Raw genomic sequence first — 21,338 nt, 5'->3', positions numbered from 1 at the left:
GTACACCGCAGTCCCTGTAACCAGGGGGTCACAGCCCTCGCCTCTGTTGCCGAAGCACACCCATGCCCCAGCCCCTGCCTATGCCGCTATGGCCGGGGCAGGGAGGGCTCACAGTGCCCTCCGCTCTTCCCGGAGCCCACCTACACTCCTGTTCCCACAGCCGGGGGGTCACAGCCCGCTCAGCTATTGCTGAGCACACCCACACCCCAGCCCCCTCCCCTGCACCCCTGCCCGTGTCCCCGGGGGCTGCCGCAGCCCCCTGCCCTCTCCCCGGCTGGCACCGACACCCCCGGCCCCGTCCCAAGCCTCGCGTCCCCCCCCGTCCCGTCCCCCCCGTCCCGGGCCCTCCCCGGGGGAGGCGCTCGGGGCCCGCGCCCGCCATGTTTCCCGGCAGCGCTCCCTGCCCGCCGCCCGCCTGAGCCTCCCGGGGCCGGCCCGGCCCGGCCCGGGGCCGCCCGCCTTCATCCGCCGCCGGTGAGTGGGGCCCGGAGAGCGGGGCCCGGCCCGGGGCTCCCGCTCCGCGCAGGCCGCGGAGCCTCGGCCTCGATTAGCGCCGCGGGCCGGGAGGGGGGCGCGGGGCCCGGCCGCGGGGGGCGGCGGGCCGGGGCCAGCCGCGGGAGGGGGCGGGCGGGGGTCTCTCCCCGGCCGGACGGGGGGTCCCGGCAGCCCCGGGCCGCCCGGGCACGGCGGGGGCCGCGGTTCGGCCCGTCCGGCCGGCTGGGCCGTGCGGCGCTCGGGGAGGGCTGAGCCCGCGGCCCCTTCTCTCCGCAGGGACTCGATCGACAGCAGCTCCCCAAGGTTTGTCCGTGTGGCAGCGGGCTCCGGCCGGTACCCCCGAGGGATCCGCGGCTAGCGGGGCTGCCCTGGCTGCGAGTGCCTGAGGAGAGGCCGGTTCGGGCCGGGAGGGTCCCGGTTTGGCGATGGGGGCGTTGGTTTGAGCTCTGCGGGGGACCCCCGGGTGCGGAGCCGAAACCCGCATCCCCCAGCTGAGGACGAGGAGGGATAAACCAGAGGTGATCCGGTTCCGTCCCACGGCAGCGCTCCTGGCAGGGTAATGATTTCGTGTTTGTCTTGTTTATTCCCTCGGTGAAGCAAGTTTTGTAGGAGCAGGAAGGGAGGCGGCAGGGCTCGCTGGGAGGTCGTGGGTACTTCATGCACCCCACAAAGGCAGAACAGCTGGGAGCTCCTGGTACCAACGCCGTGGCTTTGTGCCCGAGCTGGAGCCACCCGCACCCACCATGGTCCTGCGCACATCCTCTCCCCTTGTTCTGTGTAAGAGTTGGACTGGCTGCAGCCACGTTGTCCACACACATTGGAATTGTGTGTGGTTTTTGTTTGTGCCTCATGGTTCTCATTTGGAGCACTGTGGTGGGTTTGGCCCTGTAAATGCTACACCGTGTGTGGCTGGAAGGGGCCGGTTCCTGGGGTTGGAGGTAACTGCATGTGATCCAGAGAGAAATTACTAGGATTAAATTCAAAATTAGGTTTCAGCTTGTCAGCTGTTTTTCCTGGGAAGGTGTTCTGGAGTCACATCTTTCTGCTGGAAAGAAAACCTTATCCTTATTTTCTTAACCATGCTAACGCTCTCCTTACCCACGTATGTCAGAGCAGAGCGTCAGTGGGTTCTTTCTGCATCGCTTGCGTCATCTTCCTGAGAATTAAAAAACTAAACCAGGCTTGAAATGAAAACCAAAATGTGACTGACTGGGCCTGCACTGGGCGTGTGAGGTGTGGGTGTTCACAGGGGGCATCAGTAGTGCTGTGGGGGCTCATTTGGTACCGGGGTAGAGTGGATTGTTGGGGTCTGATGTGCTCGTGTGTCACCGGGAGTTTAGGGGGCCTCGTGGTGTAGCAGGGAGAGCTGGGAGCCAGTTCCTGTTGGCTTTGCAGTCTGGCTCTGGGCAGCTCTGGGTGGCTTAGGGCCCAAGGACACGGATTTCAGGACCCCTGAGCGCTCGAGGTCTGGGGGCCTGGTGTGGTTGTGCACGTGCAGGAACCGGGCTCTCTTGGGATCCTTTGTGCTCCTTCCTGATCAGCTGCAGCACACAATGCCCGAGTGCTCAGGCCCTCACAGCTGTCCCGGGTTTATTTCTGATTGCTCCCTGCAGCTCCGTGCCTCAGAGGGGCGAGGATGGCTCAGGAGACAAACCAGACGCAGGTGCCTCTGCTGTGTACCACGGGCTGTGGGTTCTATGGCAGCCCCCGGACCAACGGCATGTGCTCCGTGTGCTATAAGGAGTTCCTGCAGAGGCAGCAGAGCAGTGACCGGATAAGCCCTCCAGGTAGAGGATTTTTTCCTGGAAATCTGTCTTAAATGGGTATCTGGGTACAATCTGTGTTCAGCATGGTGCTTGGCCACCAGCAGATTTACCCCCTCCTAGAAAAATCATATTTCCCTTTCTATGGATGCCCAAGGCTCTAAATCAAGGACCCAAGCCCTTGAGCACTTCTCTTCCCTGTTAGGAGGGGCACTTGCTTTCTTCCCAGTCTCACCAGTTTGGGAAGCCCTATCCCAGCCAGCACCTTCCAGTAAACTGTAGAATTTCACATGTGCTAATGGTGATCCCAGCTTTCAGCTATTTCCTGCTCCCTGATTAGGTGCTGACTGCTGGGAACCATGACAAAGCCCCACAAGGAAATTTTATTTGGCCTATTTGTATAATATTCTTATCTTAACAGTGGGATATCTAAAAGCCATGACTTACAAGGTTTGTTTCCTGCACTTGGGATGGTAGCAGGGGAAGGATGCTCTCTGCAACGTAAGCAGGGATTTCTTTCGCTGGGGGTTTGTGCAGATGCCACATGTACAGAGTGAGAAATGCCCCTGAGAGTTCTTCCACAGTTTATTCCTGGGGGTCATGGAATTCATCATGGCTTCCCTTGAGTTACCCACACAAAATATGCTCAGAAACATGACTTTTCCTGACAAAGGCTCTTCCTAAGACCCCAGCTTAGATTCTCAGCTGACACAAACCCGTATGTGCCTGTTGAGGCCTGTTCCTTTCAGAAGCCTGTTCCTTTCAGCAGATGAAGATCTGGTTCTTACACCTTGGAGAAGTTACAAAGTGCTATTGACAGACAGCCCTGGTGTCCCACAGAGTCCCATGCACAAATTTGGAGGGGAGAGTGTAGGAACAGGGATATGGGAGTGATCCCAACAGGGGTGTGCCCGCCCAGCTCCAGTAGGGAACAGGAGTGTAAGGCCTGCTGAAAGTGCTCATTCTCCTTTCTCCTTGACTGTCAAGCACCTGAGGAACTGGCTGATACTTCCCAGAGACTTGACCAAGCCTGCTCTTGTCTCGTAGCACCCAGTGGTCCCAGCAGCAGCCCCATGGCTCCCGAGGCCATCGCAGGACAGTGCGCGGAGGGAGACTCCACACCTGAGGATGCAAAAGCCAGGTAGGGGCAGAGTCTGGAGGGGAGGTGATTTAAACCCTGCTAAAATCCAGCTCTGGGACACAAGGGACAGGCTGTCATCCTTTATATGTCTGTGAACAGGCTGGGTCAACCTTTGCATTGTGATTCTGGTTTATTTGGAAGATTGAGATGTCCCTGCTGATGTCTGATGAGTAGAGTGAGGTATCAGAGGGTTGGTAGTACATTGAGTGGCATCTTGGTTCTCCTGCAGCCAGTGTACCTTGTGTGTCCCTGGCTCTGTTCTGCTGTTCAGTTTCTGCTCAGTCACAGGTATTGGGATTTTTGGGGTTTTCTTGTGCAGGGAAAAGAGTTGGACTTGGAAGAATCATGAGGATCATCAGCTCAGAATGTCGTGGGATTCTAAGTGAAAGCACCTGCTGATGACCCAGTCTGGAAGCTGTGACAGCAGGATTAGAGACCTTGGGCCTGTTTGATGGGGAGGAGGACAGAGCTGTGTTGAACATTACAGCCCTGACTCATAACTGTTTTCCTGCCCCTCGACTTGTTTGGATAGGCTCTTGCCTTGGCTTTGAGATATAATTGGGTGCAAAAGGAAACTGAGATCATCACAGATTCATTCCATTTATGTCTGTAAAGAACTTTTATCCCTGATCTCAAGGGGAATTGACCTGTGCTCCTGACCTACTTTTGAATATCAGGAAATAAACTTTATGGGCTGAAGTTCTCTTCCACATAACTGTCCACCAAATGAAAATACTTGTGTTTTCTCTTTTTGTTTGTCTGCTGCACATGCTCCCAGCGCTCAGACTCCTGTGACCCATCAGATGACGGCCATGAGCATATCCAGAGAGGAAACCAGCAACGAGACAGAGGAATTCACCAAGACAGATGAAGCCTCATCGGCTTCTTCCTCATCAGGTAGGGTGGTTGGTTTGTCCTTTGCACAGATCTGAGTGACACTGAGCTCAGGAGTCCATTGGAGCAGCAGGGACAGCTGCTGACCCTGGGGCGTGTCCCCTCCCGGCAGTAAAGACACACCTGAGAGCTGAGGAGGAAACTTGTTTTGGTGACAGGGAGGAGAGCAAATGCTGTGCCCGAGGGCAGGCTGATAGAGATTGCTCTGTGGGCTGAGGGCTGAGTGGCTGCCAGCCCTCGAGTGGCTGGCAGGAGGATAATCTTCCATGACGCCTCTCCCAGCGAATGGCAGTGAGCCCGGAGCGTCCCACAGCCTGACGCGGCTGCTGCTGCCGGCACTCCCCTGCCAGCTCCCGAGGGGGAGGAAGGGAGACAGATCCATCCGAGGCTTGGAGAGAGGTGACTCCTTTGTGACAGTGCCTGGGGGTAGTGGAGGCCTGTTGTTGTCACCCCGTGTGATGGGGGAGCGTGTCCCTCGGGGGGTGTTACACAGGGAGTGCCCTGACGTGATGGAGGAGCAGCAGAGTCATTGCCCAGTGTGGCACATCCTCCAGCTGATGCCATAAGCAGGTGATCTGCATGCAGACACCCTCCTTTGCTCAGCTGACAGCTTGCTTGCATTGAAAGTTAAAAAAACCCAGGAGCTGTTGGTTGCTAAAAAGCCAGGCTCTAGTCACCACACATGGCTGGGCATTGTGGGTTAGGTAATCTGTTGCCTGCAAGCCCAGGAGGCAATTTGCAACAGGCAGGTGAGAGACTGTTAAAAAGAGGCTTGGGAGAGCCTGCCCCTTTCATCTGCCTGCGTAGTTTTTAGGAGGCTGTTTAGGGTCAGCTCCATAAAGCTGTCTCTGTTTTGTCTCCTCAGAGCAGCCTGCACCGCAGGTGCTCCAAGGAGCAGTTGGAGCTCCTCCCTCCTGTTGACTTCTCTAACCTGCTTAGGTACTGGAGGAAATCCTGCTAAGCACCAATGACCTTTAACAATCTGGCTTTGAACGCTCAGTTTTCCCTTTGGTAGATTAGAGGCAGTGATGGATATCTGTGTAAAGCATTCTAAGACCTACATTTGGGGAACACTTACATAAGAGTCAGCAAAAATAATTAGTAGTACTTGCAAGGGGTTAACTTTTTTTCTCCCTGCGAAGATTAACTGTGGGCTCAGCTGACAGCTGTGTTGCTGTACAGCAGCTGAGCTCTAGTGACTATCCAGTCACTGTCCAGTGGCCACTTCAGCTTTGGATTTAAGGCATTTGAAACAGAGAGAAAGCTCTGAGGTGGAGATGTCGGTGGAACAAGGCAAATCTCACAGTTTGGGGTATGATAGCCAGCGCAGTGTACACACAGAGAGTCATCAGAGCCTCAAGCAGCTCCTGTGATAAAATGAATATTTGGTTTATCCAGAAGGGCAGCAAAACTCTGGCCTCTGTTTCAGGTACCCTGCTTGAGATATCCCAGAACACGGCTGAGGGCAAGACGGCTTCGGAAAAACCGAAACCGAAGAAGAATCGCTGCTTCACCTGCCGGAAGAAGATTGGGCTGACTGGTAAGTGCCTGGCCTGGGAAAGCTTCCCTGTGCCCTAAGCAGTCCAGAGTGAGAGCCCTGTGAGCACAGTGCTGTGGTGCTGCTGGGTTTGGAGGGTCAGAGGCTGGAGGTTCCCCCCAAATCCATCCTGGAGCTGTGGTGCTGCAGGAGAGGAGGGAGGGGAGCTCCGACCAGCAACAGCCCTGGCTGAGGTAGCAGCCTAGGGAACATCCCACTCACTGCCAGGGTCCTGGCAGCCCTTGGGAGCAGGATTGGATGCAGCAGCACCTCTTGGTTGTTCTTGCTTCTTGGCAGAAGCTGCCGTAGAGGAAGGCAGAGCTCGCTGTGCATCAGAATCCACTCCTGGTCAGGTCTGTGGTAAATCTTTCGTAACAGTGACATGAACTGAGCTAGACCCAAATGGAAAATCCCTCTCCAAGACTCATCCCATTTGTTAATGCTGCCTGATTTCTACTGTTAGCTTCCTGAGAGCAGGATGGCTCTCAGCATGCAGCCTGTAAAGCTGGAGAGAGAAGTGCTGGGATGGTGTCAGGGCACTACTATCAATGGGAAAAGGCTTCTGGAAAGTGAAGCAATTAATTTGGCTGTGGTTTGTTAATAAAAACATCATTCCCCTAAATTATCTCTGGCATTTAGTGCTTCTCTGGAAGAAAGTTAACTCTGGAGCTATGCAGGTCATGTTGTTCTGGCAGAGCACTTGCTTCTGTAGCCTGCTTGGGGCATCCAGCAGCCAGGGACTGGCTGTTTTCATGGATATAAGAGGTTTTGGCCAAGTCTAGACTGGAAAGTTTGAACCTGAGCTTGCCTGGAAATTCATGGGCACTGTCCTGGAATAGGGGTGGGTTTATAAACCTGGATCTGGGCTGGGTGCTCTGTGCTCTTTGGGTTGCAGAAAGGATTGTTTTCCTGGATGAGGGTTTCCTTTAAACTATGAGAAGTTCTCTTTAGGATTCCACTTACAGAGAACTCCTGTGAATTCAGGGCATTTAGGATAAAATTAGTTTCCTCAACCAGGAGTAAACTGGCACCTTGGAGCAAGGTGTTTGTGGGCTTTACAGCCCGTAGTTGGAAAAACAGGGAGGGACAGAGCACGATTCCCTGCCAGCAGGATTCCCTGCAGCACATGCCCTGCTTGCTCCCTGCCTTGCTTTCCCAGTGTGTTGTGTTAATGGTAGCACTCTGAGCATTGTCCCTGAGTGAAGTGACTAAACTGGGAATTTTGAAGCCTAAGTAGCTCAAACATGATCCTATGGTGGTGACAGCTCTGCTGCTTGCTGCTGGTCAGTCCAGCTGCTGCTCTGTGACCCTGGGGAGCTCAACTGACTTGGAGGGCTCAGCTCCATCTCAGACTGCCTTGGGAGCCTGGTCTGGATTAGCAATCTGGCATACTGCAGTGCCTGGCACATCTCTTGTCCCCAGGGAGCATGGACAGCAGCTGCTCTGGGAGCCTTTCCCACCATGTGACAGCTGGGGCTGCCCAAAGCACACAGAGCTCCTGAGCCAGAGGAAAGCCAAGAGCCACCCATGGTCTTCCCCAAATGAAGAGTCCTTTTGGCCTGTGGGGAACCGCAGGCCCCCCTCTCTTGGCCCTCTCTCTGCATTGGTGGCATTTCCTGGCGTGGCAAGAAGGAGCCAGGCCCTGCCGCCTTCCTGCCCAGCTGGATGGGGTCTGATGTGGATTTGTCCCTGCTCTTCCTCCCCTCAGGCTTCGACTGCCGCTGTGGGAACCTGTTCTGTGCCATTCACCGGTACTCTGACATGCATGCCTGCCCATACGACTACAAGGCGGAAGCTGCCGAGAAGATCCGCAAGGAAAACCCCATCGTTATCGCCGAGAAGATCCAGAAGTTGTGAAGGGGTCCGAGCAGCTCGAACTGCAGCCAGGCTGCCTGGTGCTCCTCCCCTTCCTCCCAGCCTTCCTCCTCCTCCTCCCAGCCCCTGCAGCGGTGTGAGGGTGACTCCAGCAGCGCACACAAACCGGGACGTGGGGACTCCTCGCGCCTCTGGCAGTCAGTTGGTGTTCCTCCTCTCCCTCCCTGCCTGACAGCCACAGCTCAGCTGATGTGTTCTCAACCAGCTTCCCAATGGAAAAGGGACCGTCCTGCCCCGCTGCTCTGGCTCTAAGACCTTCACACTCGCCTCTTGCCGGGCACTTTGCATGGCGGGAGCGGCTGGGCTCAGCCAGGCTCTGCCGGGCTCAGCCTTTCCCTTTCCGGCGGCTCCGAGTCCTGCAAACCACCCAGGACTTGTGGCTGCAGTCCCCAAGCAGTCTGGACTCTGTTCCCTCTGCCTGTAGCCCCGGGAGCTGGGGGATCCTGGCAGCCAGGCTGCCATCTGCTTCCCGGGAGGTGTTTGCTCTCCGATGCAGAGAAGTTGATTCTGTAGTTCCAGCACCCCAGACCCCTCTCCTCACCCTCTGTTGACGCTGTTGGAGAAGCACCGAGGGGGCTGAGCAGTGATGCTGGCACAGGGAAGATATTTTGTGGCTTGAAGTGACGTGGGCAGGGCAGGACCTTCCAGGAGGTTCTGCTCGCTGCCTTGTGCCTCTCTCCACGGGGAGGAAGCCGGGAACACCCCTGCTCCAGCCTCCTGCTTCAGCACCCCTGGATAACCCCGACTGCTTTCCCAGCAAGGTGTGTGTCCCTCAGTGCTGCCTGTGCCTGCTCTCCTCTCTCCCCTCTTTCCTCTCCCCTTTCTCCTCTCCCTTCTCTCCTCTCTCCCTGCCTTCTGCCTTACACAAGTCGCTCTCATCAGGGTTGTGCACAAAGCTCAGGTCCCCACACCTCTGCTTCTGGACCTGTCCCTGCATCCAGGTGGCAGTGGGGTCCCCTCCCATGTAGGCCATGCTGGTATTGGGGAGAGCTTGGGGAGCCCACCCAGCTGCCCTCCTCTGCCTCCTCCCTCCCTGTGGGATGAGAGGCAGGGCCAGGTCCCCAGGAGATGTTCTGCAAGCCAGACAGAGGGAAGTGGGGCACAGGGAAGGTCACGAGGAGGGTCCCAGAAGTCCAGGTGGGGGCTGAGAAACACCCATGGAGAGTCCCAGGGAGCAGGGAGAGGTGCTTGGAGGGCTTTGGGCTCACTGAGAGACTCAGAATTCCCTGAGGTGCTGGAAGGCCCAGGGAGGGCTCTGGGGTGCAAGGGAAGGCAGAAGGAGAACTTTGGGGTGAACACACTCAGAGGCCTCAAGCGCTCCAAAAGCCACTTGGAAGGCTCTGGGGGTGCACACACTCACACAGGAAGGGAGGTGTAGGAAAAACCAAATGCCACTCAGTACCACTCCAGAAAGAGCACCTGGAGGGCTCTGCTGGGAGGACCTGGGGCTCAGGGATGCAGCACAAGGCAGGCAGAGGCTCCTGGGGCACAGCCACAGCCTCTTCCGTGACCAGGGGATTCCTGGGAACACGAGGAGCGGGGCTGTGGCCATGGGGCTCTGCCTTTCAAGCAGAGAAACCCAGCTGTGTCCCGGGGGACAAGCAGCAGCCTCTGTCCCACTCTGCTGGCCATCCCACGCTTTGGAAGCATTTCCCTCGGTGTCAGCAGAGCTGCAGGGCCCAGCTGGGGCAGATCACAGCAGCTTCTTCTTTCCAAGGGCTGTTTTCCTGCCCTGCTTGTGGCAGTTCTGCCCAGGTGCTGGTGGGGGGATCCCTCTGAGTGTTTGGTTTCTGCAGTCTGCTCCAGCCAAAGCAGTGTGTCCTCTGTGCCAGCTGCCATCCTGTGCTGCTACCAGCAGCATCTGAACCTCCCAAACTGCTGCAAACCACCCCCCCACCCCACCCCCCCCCCCCTCCAGCACTGAGAGGAGTGAGGCTGCCTCTCACCAGCCTTTTCCTCAGGTTTTTCCTTCTGGATAACATTGACTTGATGTCTGGAGCACGCGAGTGGCTGCACGTGTTACCCCTGCGCACACCTGGGGAGCTGGAGCTGGTGTGTGGCCAGGCTGGGTTTGCCACTGAGGCTGAGGATGATCCCTCACCCTCGGGAGATGCAGGAATTGCAGCCACCAGCCCCAGGAAGTGCAGCAGCTCCCATGGATCCCTTGGGAAAGCCCCCAGCCACCTGCTTCTCCAGCACCGCCCCTTTCCCTGTTCTCCCTCCCTGTCCATGAGTGTAAATACAACACAGTCTAGTTTGCTTGGATGCTGTGGGTGCTCTGTTTCAGGCAGGTATTTCTTTGGGGCTTGGCTTGGCTCTTTTGGGGTGCCTGTGGGGCTCTGTGCCTCAGTTTCCCTGTGGATGATCATTGACAGTACCTGGTGCTGGCTGGGGATCAGAGCACCCCAGACCTGCACCCCCAGATCTCAAATCCACCAGGGGCTGCGCTGGATGATCTCCAGAGGTCACTTCAACCCTGACAAATCTGGGGTTTTGCCTTCTGCCTGAGCAGGAAGCCCTGGCTGGGCTTGAGGGGCTCTGAGGTTCTCCTGGGTTCCCTCTTGTCTGCTGTCACCCCCTTGGGGCAGGAAAGGGAGTTTGGGGCAGGCCCCCAAAGCCTCCCCCCTCCCCATACGCACTTGGGCGTTCGGGCCGTATGTTGCACCAGGACTGACCTGCTGCCTCCCGTGCCATCTCTGTAGGAGACACGGGAAATGTGGGGGGAGGGCCTGGCTGAAGGCAGAGCTCCGAGCCGCCTGGTGGGCACAGCAGAGACCGCCCGCGTGGGCTCAGCGCTGTCCCCAGGGCTCGGTACCTCCTCCAGCCCTGGGCAGTTTGTGTAGCAACGCCCTGCCCGAGGGATAGAACGGATCCTGATCGGGTTTTGCGGTGATTCAGAGCAGGGGGGAGTGACTGATTCACCAAGGCCGTGCTGCCACCTGAGGTACCCTGGGGGGCTGGGTGGGGGCAAACCTGGGGGGTTCAGTAAGGGCAAGTGCAGGGTCCTGCACCGGGGAGGAACAAGCCCAGGGGCCAGCAGGGGCTGGGGGTGACCCACTGGAGAGCAGCTCTGAAGAGAAGGACCTGGGGTTGCTGGTGGATGGCAAACTGTCCCTGAGCCAGCAGAGTGCCCTGGGACCAGGGGGGGACACTGGGACCCTGGGGGCAGCGGGAAGAGCGTGGCAGCAGGGCAGGGAGGGAGCCTGCCCCTCTGCTGGGGGGGGCACATCTGGGCTGCTGTGTCCAGTTCTGGGACAAGAAGGACAAGGAGCTACTGGGGAGGGTCCAGTGGAGGTCCCAAAGATAATTTGGGGTCTGGAGCTTCTCTTTGATGAGGAGAGACCGTGGGAGCTGGGCTTGGTTAATCCAGAGAAGACTGAGAGTGTTGGATGTTTGGGGTTTTTTTAAAGACTATAAGACAGTATAAAGTCAAAACCTCCGATGTTACATTCGCGAGTATAACAATATGGAGAACAGTCAGATGTACATTGATACAAACCAAACCCAGCTCCAGAGCCGTGACAAGCAGCCCGCTCACTGAGTCCAGCTGACTTTGGGATGTCGCAGTGCTCGGTCAGAGCATCCAAGTGCCTGTTCAACTCCTCCACTCGCTGCTTGCGGGTTTTCGGCGCTTTCTTCAGGATCCCCTCCATTTGCTGCTTCTCCTGCGTGTTCTCCAAGGCCACCTGCGCCGGGGTGCGCTTGTCCAGCCCGCGCTCCTCCTCCTCCTCCTTGTCGTCCCCCTGCTCCTTGCTGCCCGTGATCTAGGCTTTGTCTTTCGCCTCCTATTCCCGCTTGTCGGCCCCCAGGGCGCCCCCGCTGCTCTTTAGCCGCGCTCCATGATTTTTCTCAAACTTCTAGATTTTTGTCACATTTTATACAGTCCCAAACCCATAGAAATCCATCGGTTTAATGTTCATTGGTCCCGAGTTGCGCAGTTCTTAGTATTTGGTTTCCTATTGGATACGGATTTCCTCTCCTCTGATGTTAATTAGGTCTTCACTCCTGATTTGCATTTCCTTGCCAGCCTTTTCCAGGTGTCTCCAGCCGTGCCAGGGGGCAGGTCTGGAGGAGATGTTCGCTGATGTTTCACCAATGGGCCTTGATGACCTTTATCTCTCGTGTATCTCTCGTGCTGCTCCCGGCCTGCTGAGATGCCGAACTCGCCATTGTTCCTGGTGGAACAATGCTTTGGAGGGAAACTTCCAAACTTTCGTTCCCTTCCCCCGGGGCAAAGACGAACAAACGAGACTAAAGTTAGGAAATAAAAATTTTAAACTTGTATATTTTCCAACAAGAGGCGATCTCACCAATCCACCTAAATATCTCCAACGTGAGTGCCAGACTCCTTTCAGTGGTGCAATGGCCATAAACTAAGCTAAACCACAAGACGTCCCCCCTCAACGTGGGGGAGAGTTTATTTACACTGCGGGTGGCAGAGCACGGAGCAGCTGCCCAGGGATGCGGTGGAGTCTCCCTCTCCGGAGACATTCCAAGCCCACCTGCTCCAGGTGACCAAGGTCGGGCTGGACGATTTCCAGGTCCCTTCCAGCCCCATTTGGGATTTTGGGATCCAGGGGCCGACGAGAGGCCGCGCCGCGTCCCCACCATGAGGCGGCCGCGCTGTTCCCATGGCAACGGGCGCTGGGCGATGGCGTCACTTCCGGCCGGGGCGGGGCCAGCGCCGCCCCCGCCTGGGAGGCCGCAACGGCCGCGGGGCTTCGGGCAGCGGCGAGCGGGGCTGGGAGGATGTGCAGGTACCGGGCGGGCACGGCCACACGGGCCGGGGGTGGCTACACGGGACCGGGGTGGCCTGCGGGCAGCGGGGCCCGGCGGTGGGGTGGTCACGGTGGGTGGGTGGGGGTCCCCAGCGCGGTCAGAGGGAGGGGAGGCCGCGGCACGCGGGGGAGGCCGCGCTGGTCAATGAGGGGGGGACACAGTGGTCAGTGTCGATTTGGTGGGGGGGGGTCAGTGGGGGTGTGGGCCCCTCCCCCCCCAGCCGGCAGGGGAGGGGGGAGGCCGGGCAGGGTGTGTGAGCCCCCTAGCAGGCGGGAGAGGCTCCCGGTGACGGCGTGTCCCGCAGCCGGCGGTGGGGGCAGGGGGCAGAGCCACGCGGGCCAGTGGGGGCTCACGGGGACCCCTCAATAGTCGGGGGGGTCTCGAGGTGGTCAGTGGGGGGTCGAGTCCAGTGGGGCTGTGAGGAGCCACAGTGATTGGGAGGGGTCCCACTGCTCAGTGTGTGTTTGGGGGGGTCACCCACCCATCAGTGAGGGGATTGGAGCCCACAGCAGTCGGGGGTCCCCACACGGGTCAGTGGGGTGGGGTGGTGGTGTTCATGCTTGTCTGCAAGGTGGGAGGGCCACAATGGACAGCGAGGGGGAGAACTCACTGCTCAGGGGTGGGGGGAAGGGTCAGTGCTGGGGGGAGGCCGGCAGCGGGCAATGGAGGGAAACGTGTGTGCAGTCAGGGTGTGCAAGGTGGGGGTCCCACAGCCCCAGCCCGGTCAGGGTGTGCGGTGTGGGGGTCCCGTTCCTGTCAGGGCAGGGGGGAACACCCACCAGTCAGTCCTGAAGGGCCCCACAGAGGTCAGTACAGCAGGGATCCCCCCTCGGTGGGTGTGGGGTCGGTGTGTGTGCGGTGGGTCGCGCCCCCACGGCAGGGTGGGGCGAGGGCAGGGGCCGGGCAGGGCTGGCCACCCACGGCGGGGGATCCCCAGCTGGTGCCTGGCTTTGTCCCAGCGTGTGCGTGACACACGACACGAGTGTGACACACGGTATGAGTGGCCCGTAGTGCCCCCTCCCCGCGTGGACCCCATACGGGTGTGCGGCCCCCGGACACCCCGTTCTGCCCCGGGAGTGCTGGTGCCACCAGCACACGGGCTGCCAATCCTGGTGCCAGGTGTCATATCGGCCCTGGCCCTGCTGTGGATGGTCACCGGCCCGAGGGGGCTCCCAGCGGGGCGCGGGGCATCCCTTCGCTCCCAGTATTTTGGCATATTTCACTGCCAAATCCCAGTTTCAGTGCCATATCCCTCTTCCACCCTTTCCTCCCCTTTCCCAGGCCTTCGGAAGCAGATGGAGCGAATTCCTCGGGGTGTGGGCTGGTTTGACATTCCTCAGCTCAAGCCTGTGCCCAAACTTGCAGAAAATAGTTGCTTTTTTTTTTTTTTTTTTTTTTCCATCTTCCCCCCTTCCTCTCCCCTTTCCCCTTTTTCCTCTGGAGCTCGGCACTCCCGAACGCCTAGGTGGCCCCGGGGGAGCCGTGTCCTTTGTCCCATCAGCCGTGTGGCTGCTGTGGGGGTGGTGTGTGTGGGATCTGCGCTTGTCCTCGCCCCCTCCGCGTGGGCTGCCCGCGGGGGCTGGCGAACGTGGCAGGAGCTTGGATTGGATTTCGGGGGGGGGCTGCAGAGATGCTCGAGGGAGCGGGGGGGACACTGCGGGGAGCACGTTTGTCCCCGGCCGTGGGTCACAGAGGGGACAGAGCCCTCAGAGCCTCCGCCCTGCCCGCAGGCCCCCGCAGCCGACGGACGGACAGATGGACACGGCAGCCGCGCCGCACGCCCCGGCCCGCGCTGCACGGCCGGCGCCAGCCGTGCCCAGGGCCAGCTGAGGACGGGGCGTCTCCGGCCCGGCGTCGTTGCCGGCCTCTGTCCGATTCGGATCCTCCCTCGCTCCGGGCGCGGCCGCCTCCCCTCCCGCCTCGCCGCCGTCATGAACGGGCTGTCGATCAGCCAACTCTGCTGCCTCTTCTGCTGCCCGCCCTGCCCCAGCCGCATCGCGGCCAAGCTGGCCTTCCTGCCCCCGGAGCCCACCTACGCCATGGTGCCCGAGCCCGAGCCCGTGGGCAGCACGGGCTCTCTGCGGGGAGCCGCGGGCCGCTGGAAGCTGCACTTGAAGGAGAGGGCGGATTTCCAGTACTCCCAGCGGGAGCTGGACAACATCGAGGTGTTTGTCACCAAGAGCAGCCGGGGCAACCGCGTCGGCTGCATGTACGTCCGCTGCGTGCCCGGCGCCAGGTGAGTCACCGCGGGTGTGCCAGCTAGGGCTCTGCTGGGCTGCCCTGGGGCCGCCCTGGGGGCTCCTGTCCCCTCTTCCCCCTTGGCTGAGCCTCGCTGGGGGAGCTGGCCCTGCCCCGGGGTTTTGGAGGCGTCCATCCGGTGGGACGGGCGAGCTGCTCTCCCAGGACCGGTCTGGCTTGTGGCCGCCCTGGGAGTGGGGTTAAAGCAGGAGAGGCAAAGCCAAGGCTGCAGGGGTGTGGGGATTCCCCAGGATGTCTCACAGTCCCCCAGTGTCATGGCAGTGATGCAGTACTCGAGTTGCTTGCACAGAGCTTGGTGCTCAGGGGCCACCGGGGTGGCTGCGCCAGCTGCTTCTCCCTGTGCCCAGCCCTGTGGTGACCATGGGATGGGCAACTGCCGTGCCAGCCAGGAGAGCCTGGCTTAGTCAAATTCACAGGACATTTGATTCCTCAAGGAAAAGAGTGATGGGAGTCAAGGCCAGGAGGGGTTTGATCACTCCCGTGGGTCTGTGAACTGGCACCCTGGAGTGTGAGATGGAGACCCCCTCTCTACTGTCAGTGCCTGGGCAGAGGAAACAGGAGGGGACTTGGCAGCTGCTCCCTGAGCAGTGGCACAGTTTGGGGGTTCAAGTGCAGAGGGAGGCCATGTCACCCCAGCTGACCCTTTTCTTATGTCCTCCCAGGAACAACAGGTCCTCAAAGACCAACATCCTGGGCTGCAGGGCTGGAGGGGAGAGCCTGGGCTGGGGGGAATCAGGCCTGCAAAACCGTGGGGTATCAGGTGCTGCTGACTGTCTGACCTCCCCCAGATCATCCTGTCATTGACTTCCAGCTGGGGCTCCCTGGGCATCCAGGCCACAATTGGAGGCTCAGCCTGGCCACAGACCCCTTGGACCAGCTGCAGGGGCTCAGCAGGGAGAGGGTCCTGCTCCCTCCCTCTTGCAGAAGGGAGCCAAGCTCTCATCAATCTGCTATTAGTGTTAATTTTTATGATTAACATTGTTTTTCCCCTTATGGTGGAAATTTCTTGTGCCTTGTCACTCCCACAATTCACTTCTCTCTCAGCATCTGGTGTCTTGCCAGGCTCAGGAGAGAAAAAACCCACTGTCAGAATTCTTACTTGAAATCCCCATTGGGCAAACGGCCCCAAATCCTGAGCTTTTTACCAAAAATAGACTCAAAAACTTCAACAAAATCATCACCCTGCCTTCATGCTGCCTGTTCCTGCTGGGAGCAAGCTCCTGGCTCTGTCACTGAAGGGTCTGGATGTCCCTGGGGGTGTCACAGGGAGCTCCCTTGGAGGCTAAAGGGGTGTTGGCCCTTTGTGTCCCAGGGTTTGGTTGCTGGCCTTGGGAAATATCTGTGCTGGAGCTCCAGCAGAGCCCAGGATTAACGTTCCATACCCATGTTCCAGGTACACGGTGCTCTTCTCCCATGGCAACGCAGTAGACCTGGGGCAGATGAGCAGCTTCTACATCGGGCTGGGCACCCGCATCAACTGCAACATCTTCTCCTACGACTACTCGGGCTACGGCGTGAGCACGGGCAGGCCCTCGGAGCGCAACCTCTACTCCGACATCGACGCCGCGTGGCAGGCGCTGCGCACACGGTGAGCGGGGCCTCAGGAAAACAGGAAATCTCCCAGAAGGGGAACCCTGGGCCGCTTGAGACAGGAAGGGGTGGTTGGAAAACTGTAGAGGGAGCAGCTGGGGGATCCAAGGAGCAGGGATGCTGCGGGGCATGAACTTGACACGAGCTGTGCTTCCTGTCTCACTGCGCCAGGCTCAGCTCTGGTTCCCCTGCCAGGCTTGGGGTGCAGCCCTGTGCCAGGCTCTGCCTCCTCTTCCTCAGGCCTGGCTCACGGTGTGACCCAGAGCTGGGGCTGCCCCACACGGCTACAGTCCAGGGTCTGAACACCCTATAACCCTGACCTGGTGAGGGAAAGCCTTGACATGCCCCAGAACTCAGCTGGTAGCTCAGCCCTGGCTGCTCCCTGGTCCTTAAGGAGCGCGGGGAGCTGCTCTGGGCCCAACCATGAGGAGCTGGGCAAGATCAGGGGGACAGACAGACCCCAGACCCTGCTGGGAGCCTTGTGGGTACAGTGACCGGAGCGGAGTAACCCCTGAGCTGTATCTCCTGGCAGTGTGCCACACCACTGAGCTGCCCTGTCCTGTGCCAGGTACGGGATCAGCCCGGAGAACATCATTTTGTATGGACAGAGCATCGGCACAGTGCCCACGGTTGACCTGGCCTCCCGCTACGAGTGCGCGGCCATCGTGCTGCACTCCCCGCTCACCTCCGGCATGCGCGTCGCCTTCCCCGACACCAAGAAGACCTATTGGTTCGATGCCTTCCCCAAGTGAGTGCCCCGGGCAGAGGGCATGGAGGGTTTGGAGGGGCAGTGCCCAGAGCAGCTCTGGTCACAGCCGTGGGACATGTCACATGTGGGCCATTTTTTGTGATAGGTTTAAATATCCCTTTCAACATCTTCTCGCCCTGTATTTGGTGCCCTCTGGGAGTTGTAGCCCTCCCTCGGGTCACTGTGTCCCCTCCTGAGGGCTGTGCCATGTGTGTACCCCACACTCCCCTGTGGCATCACCTCCTGGCCACCTTGTCCCAGTGACTTTGCCCACCAGCTTTGGGGCTGTGCCACTGGCCCCTGTCAGGTGTCACAAGCCCTGGGTGTCCTTGGGACCCCTCTGTCCCCCAAGAGTAATTCTTTGGGGATTTTCCTGCTCTTCAGATAGCTGGAGAGGTGCTGAGAGGATGAGCTCTTCCTTTGCTTCTCCTTTGCAGCCAGGCCAGTGGGGCCCAGGGGAGAGTCCCTGAGCCAGAAGCTGTGGCTGGGAGCCACCAGCCCATGCTCTGCATCCTGATGGCCTCACGTGGCCTTTGGTATGGCCTGGGACCAGCCGTGCTTCCCTTCCTCAGAGCCCAGCAGGGAAGGGCTGTCCTGCAGCAGTTCCCATCAGCCCTGCTGAGGTCCCATGGGGATGTTGTCACTGCTGTCTGCTCCTTGTCTGTCACACCGGGGCAGATCTTTTCCTTGGCAGAAGCTCAGTGTCCCTCCCTGTCCCTGTGCTCTGCCACGATCAAAGAGCATTTCCTGGTCCCTGTCCCAGAGGATGTTTTGGGGGCAGGAGGAGTGGAAATGTCTCATCCCCTGTGCTTACCCCGTCTCTCCTCTCTCCCCCATCCACTCTCTTGGCAGCATTGAGAAGATCTCCAAAATCACCTCTCCTGTCCTCATCATCCACGGTACAGAGGATGAAGTCATCGACTTCTCCCACGGCCTGGCACTGTTCGAGCGCTGCCCCAAGGCCGTGGAGCCGCTGTGGGTGGATGGGGCAGGGCACAATGACATTGAACTCTACAGCCAGTACCTCGAGCGCCTTCGGAAATTCATCTCCCAGGAGCTGGCCAGCCAACGCAACTAGCCAGGGCGACAGGCAGGGGGGTTCTGCTTGTTCCTCCAGTTCTCCCAGTAGCTCTCTAGTCCCTGCTGCTGGAGCTGTAGTGGGTTTGCTCAGCCTCGGCTCCAGGCTCAGAGAGGGCGGGAGGCCCTGGAATGGACAGTGTTTGCTCTCGGCCATGAGCACAGCTCTCCTCCCTGCTGGTGCCAGCCCCGGCGCTGCTGGCACCACCGGCCCGGCTGGCCAGAGACGGCAGCTCCCTCCTTGCCCCTTCCCAGAGACATGAGCCCACCTTCCGATGGTGGATCCTTGGCTTCAGACATGTCCTTGTCCCCTCTCCCAAACCGGTGAAGTCCCAAGTCCCTCCCGGCCGCTCTGCTGCTCTGACCATAGCAATAAGGCGAGTTGGAGAGGGGCTGGGGCCCCGGCCCCTCCCGGTGTCCCTGTGGCTGGGACACAGGAGGTGGCAGTTCCTGCTCTCCATGGAGCTTTCCCGGGCCCTGTGCTGGTGGTGCCTGGTGTTCACCCCCGGCTGGGGCAGAGCCGTGTCCCCACGGGGACTATGGGGATGCATGGAGGAGGTGCCCCCCTGCCCCACACCTCCTCCAGTCTGGCGCTGCTCGGCCTTCCCAGAGCACTCCTGGTGCTCAGGTCACCCCCGGAAAACCTCCTGGGCGAGGGAAGCAGGCAGCAAATAAAGAGCAGAGGTTTAACGTTTCACCTGTGTGTGCCCTTTCCCTGGCTACCTCTGGGGGCTCCTGCCCCTGAACCAGCCCCAGGGTGTCCAGCCCCTCAACCTTCCCCCTGTTCAGCACCTTCCCTAGATTGCCCTTGGCCAGCTCCCCAGTGCTCGTCACCCTCCTCTGGGGACTGGATGACTCCAAGGTGCCAACAGGAGCAGGGAAGATGCCCTTGGCCCCTGGGACCAAAGGTCTGTGTGTGCAGTGGGACTTGGGGACAGCAGGAGCCCATTCCCCTATCCTGTGTCATTGGGGGGTCCCATGGGATCACAGGTGCAGAGGTGGAGGATGGCCTCAGCCTTCCAGGAGCTGTGGGGGGCTGGGTGTGTCACAGGGGAAGGGGGATGTCCCCATGGTCTGCTCTGTACCAGGCCAGCGCAGCAAGGGTGGACACAGGGTGCTCCTGAGGTCCATGGGATGGTCCTGGGGAGAGCAAACTTGATTTTTGACCTGCTCCATGCCCAGTTCTGACCAGAGCTGTGTGGGGACCTCAGTGATTCTGGGGGTGCACTGGCCATGGGGGCAGGTGCAGGGGTGTCCCACGGAGTCCTCTCACCAGTGCACAGGAAATTTGCCGCAGGGAAGGGCAGAGGCTCAGGTTGGTGGTTTTTGGGACAGTGCCTGCTCTTACACTCCAGGAAGAGCTGCCTGTCTATGTGTTTTCCTGCCCCTGGGACATCCCTGGCCCCAACCCAAACAGCAAAACACTGCTCTGCCCTTCCCTTCCCTTCCCTGTCCTCCCGGTGTCCTGTCCCCGACAGAGGCCCTGGGCCCCGCCAGGCTCATGTGAGGAGGGATTTAATCTCCTTAGGGGCTCAGGGGCCAGGCGGGGGGGCTGCTGCACCCCCACGCTCTGAGCACTCCAATGCACCTATTGTTTGGGGCTGGGAGCTGGGGGGACTGAGGTGGGGGGCACGGGACCCCCTGCTCCCCACACATCCTTCTTCTCTCCCAGGAGCAGAGCAGTGTGTTCCAGAGGAGGAAGGATGGCCCTTCCTTGGTGCTGGGGCCATGCAGGAGCTGGAAGAGGAGTGGATGGCTCTGGAGGGGGCCTCACTCATTTCCAGGGGGATTTTGGGGTCCAGCAGCTGGGATGGCTGGCTTCTCCCTGCATAATCCCCCAGTCCTTCCCCTTCCCTATGCCAGCAGTGGCCAGGTGGTTTGGGAGCCTTGGGCTCACGTGTGTGGGAAGCCAAAGCCCAGCTCCTTCTGGCCCCACTGTCCCAGGGCTCCCTAATCCTGGCACAGAGACGTTCTGTGTGCACCCAGGGTATTTTTATCCTCTTACTGCTGCCTGTTTCCTGTTGATCTGCAGATGCTTCAGGCCAGCTCTGCCTCGCCAGCAGGATGGCTCAGAGCTCCTCGGGTTTGGGGGGATGTTGAGGTGGCTTGAGGCTGTTTTTCCTGTGTCTCAGTTTAAAACAAAGGCAGAAGGTCAGGAAAGTTCAGCCTGATCCCCAAAGTCTAGAGGCAGGTTGGGAGGATGGGAGTCCATGGAAATGGGCATTGCTGGGTGCCACCTCCATGGTGGGGAGCCCTGACTGGGATCAGGGTCAGAGCTTTGGGTCTGGATCTGGCCCAGGATGGGGGCTCCATCCCCACTCAGCAGCTGGAGCGAGGTGGGACAGAGACCTCTGTGAGAGCTACAGAGGCCTCAGAGGGTGTGGGCTGGGGGCCCTGGGCACAGGAATCCCCACCTGGGGCCAAACTGGGCCACGAGCCACTGGTACAGCACTTCTGTCCTCTTTGGGACAGCATTTCTGTCCCCTCTGGGATCACACTTCTCTCCCCTCCTCTGGTGCTGCAGTTTAGGGTGAAGGAAGGGCACTGGGTGGGGGACAGGGCTGGATGGTTTTGGTACCTGGATGGGGACTCTGCAGTGTCCTTTCTTGGAGGGGACAGGCAGAACCAAGGCCTTGAGTGTCCCCAGAGTCCCTCCTGCAGCCAGAGCAGAGCAGGGTCAGGGCAGGTATCCCTCTGGCTGGTTTGAAGCCCCCAGCCAGGGGGGCACAGGGGCCCAGGCTGGGCATGGGGGACATTGGGTGTCCGGCCAAGAGGGGTTTAAGTCTCCTTTGGGCATAAATGAGGCTTTTGATGGCCAGGGCCTGCATGCCACAGTCATGAGACCTTGTTCAGAGGCCGAGCTCAGTCATGGGATCCAGGAAACTGAATTAAAGCAAGTTAAGGAGCTTTTTTCTGAGCTCTGCTCTGGTTTTCCACGTGGTTGTCATATGAACAAAGACGGTATAAAAGGGCAGAGGGGAAGGATCCCATCGGAGGTCGGGCTGGGAGAAGGGACCACTTTGGGAGAGGATGCTGTGGTGAGGAGAACAGCACGGTGCTGGCTGAGGTGGAGGGAAGGAAACAGAAAGGAAAAGAAGAACGGAGAATGTGTTGGCTCTGCTGAGTGAGGTGGAGGCCTTGGAGACAGCAGGGACAATGGGGACAGCTGTGGGGGCAGAG

At 59.4% G+C, this 21,338-nt stretch overlaps 2 protein-coding genes across 4 annotated transcripts; both read left to right on the top strand.

The window, feature by feature from the left end:
• The first annotated feature begins 350 nt into the window (after nucleotides 1-350).
• On the top strand, nucleotides 351-9,970 carry LOC132339782 (AN1-type zinc finger protein 5-like). Of its 3 annotated transcripts, XR_009489719.1 has the most exons (8): nucleotides 351-474; nucleotides 772-1,051; nucleotides 2,109-2,282; nucleotides 3,246-3,399; nucleotides 4,178-4,296; nucleotides 5,723-5,833; nucleotides 7,539-8,466; nucleotides 9,667-9,970. XR_009489719.1 is itself a non-coding variant. In XM_059870274.1 (7 exons), exons 3-7 carry the CDS (start codon nucleotides 2,132-2,134, stop codon nucleotides 7,685-7,687), a joined length of 624 nt encoding a protein of 207 aa, XP_059726257.1. In that variant the 5' UTR covers nucleotides 351-474; nucleotides 772-1,051; nucleotides 2,109-2,131; the 3' UTR covers nucleotides 7,688-8,480. The 3 variants fall into 3 exon arrangements, 2 of the variants coding, with proteins under 2 accessions (XP_059726257.1, XP_059726256.1); XM_059870274.1 differs by lacking the exon at nucleotides 9,667-9,970 and having other exon boundaries at nucleotides 3,306-3,399; nucleotides 7,539-8,480; XM_059870273.1 differs by lacking the exon at nucleotides 9,667-9,970 and having other exon boundaries at nucleotides 7,539-8,480.
• Nucleotides 9,971-12,378: 2,408 nt separating this feature from the next.
• Nucleotides 12,379-18,855, top strand: ABHD17A (abhydrolase domain containing 17A, depalmitoylase). The gene is made up of 5 exons (XM_059869935.1): nucleotides 12,379-12,462; nucleotides 14,215-14,720; nucleotides 16,137-16,331; nucleotides 16,902-17,081; nucleotides 17,934-18,855. Exons 2-5 carry the CDS (start codon nucleotides 14,416-14,418, stop codon nucleotides 18,157-18,159), a joined length of 906 nt encoding a protein of 301 aa, XP_059725918.1. The 5' UTR covers nucleotides 12,379-12,462; nucleotides 14,215-14,415; the 3' UTR covers nucleotides 18,160-18,855.
• The last annotated feature ends 2,483 nt before the right edge of the window (nucleotides 18,856-21,338 follow it).

The sequence above is a fragment of the Haemorhous mexicanus genome, chromosome 29, assembly GCF_027477595.1.
Source record: "Haemorhous mexicanus isolate bHaeMex1 chromosome 29, bHaeMex1.pri, whole genome shotgun sequence".
Taxonomy (NCBI): Eukaryota; Metazoa; Chordata; class Aves; order Passeriformes; family Fringillidae; genus Haemorhous; species Haemorhous mexicanus.
This window is presented reverse-complemented; position numbering and strand designations above follow the sequence as displayed.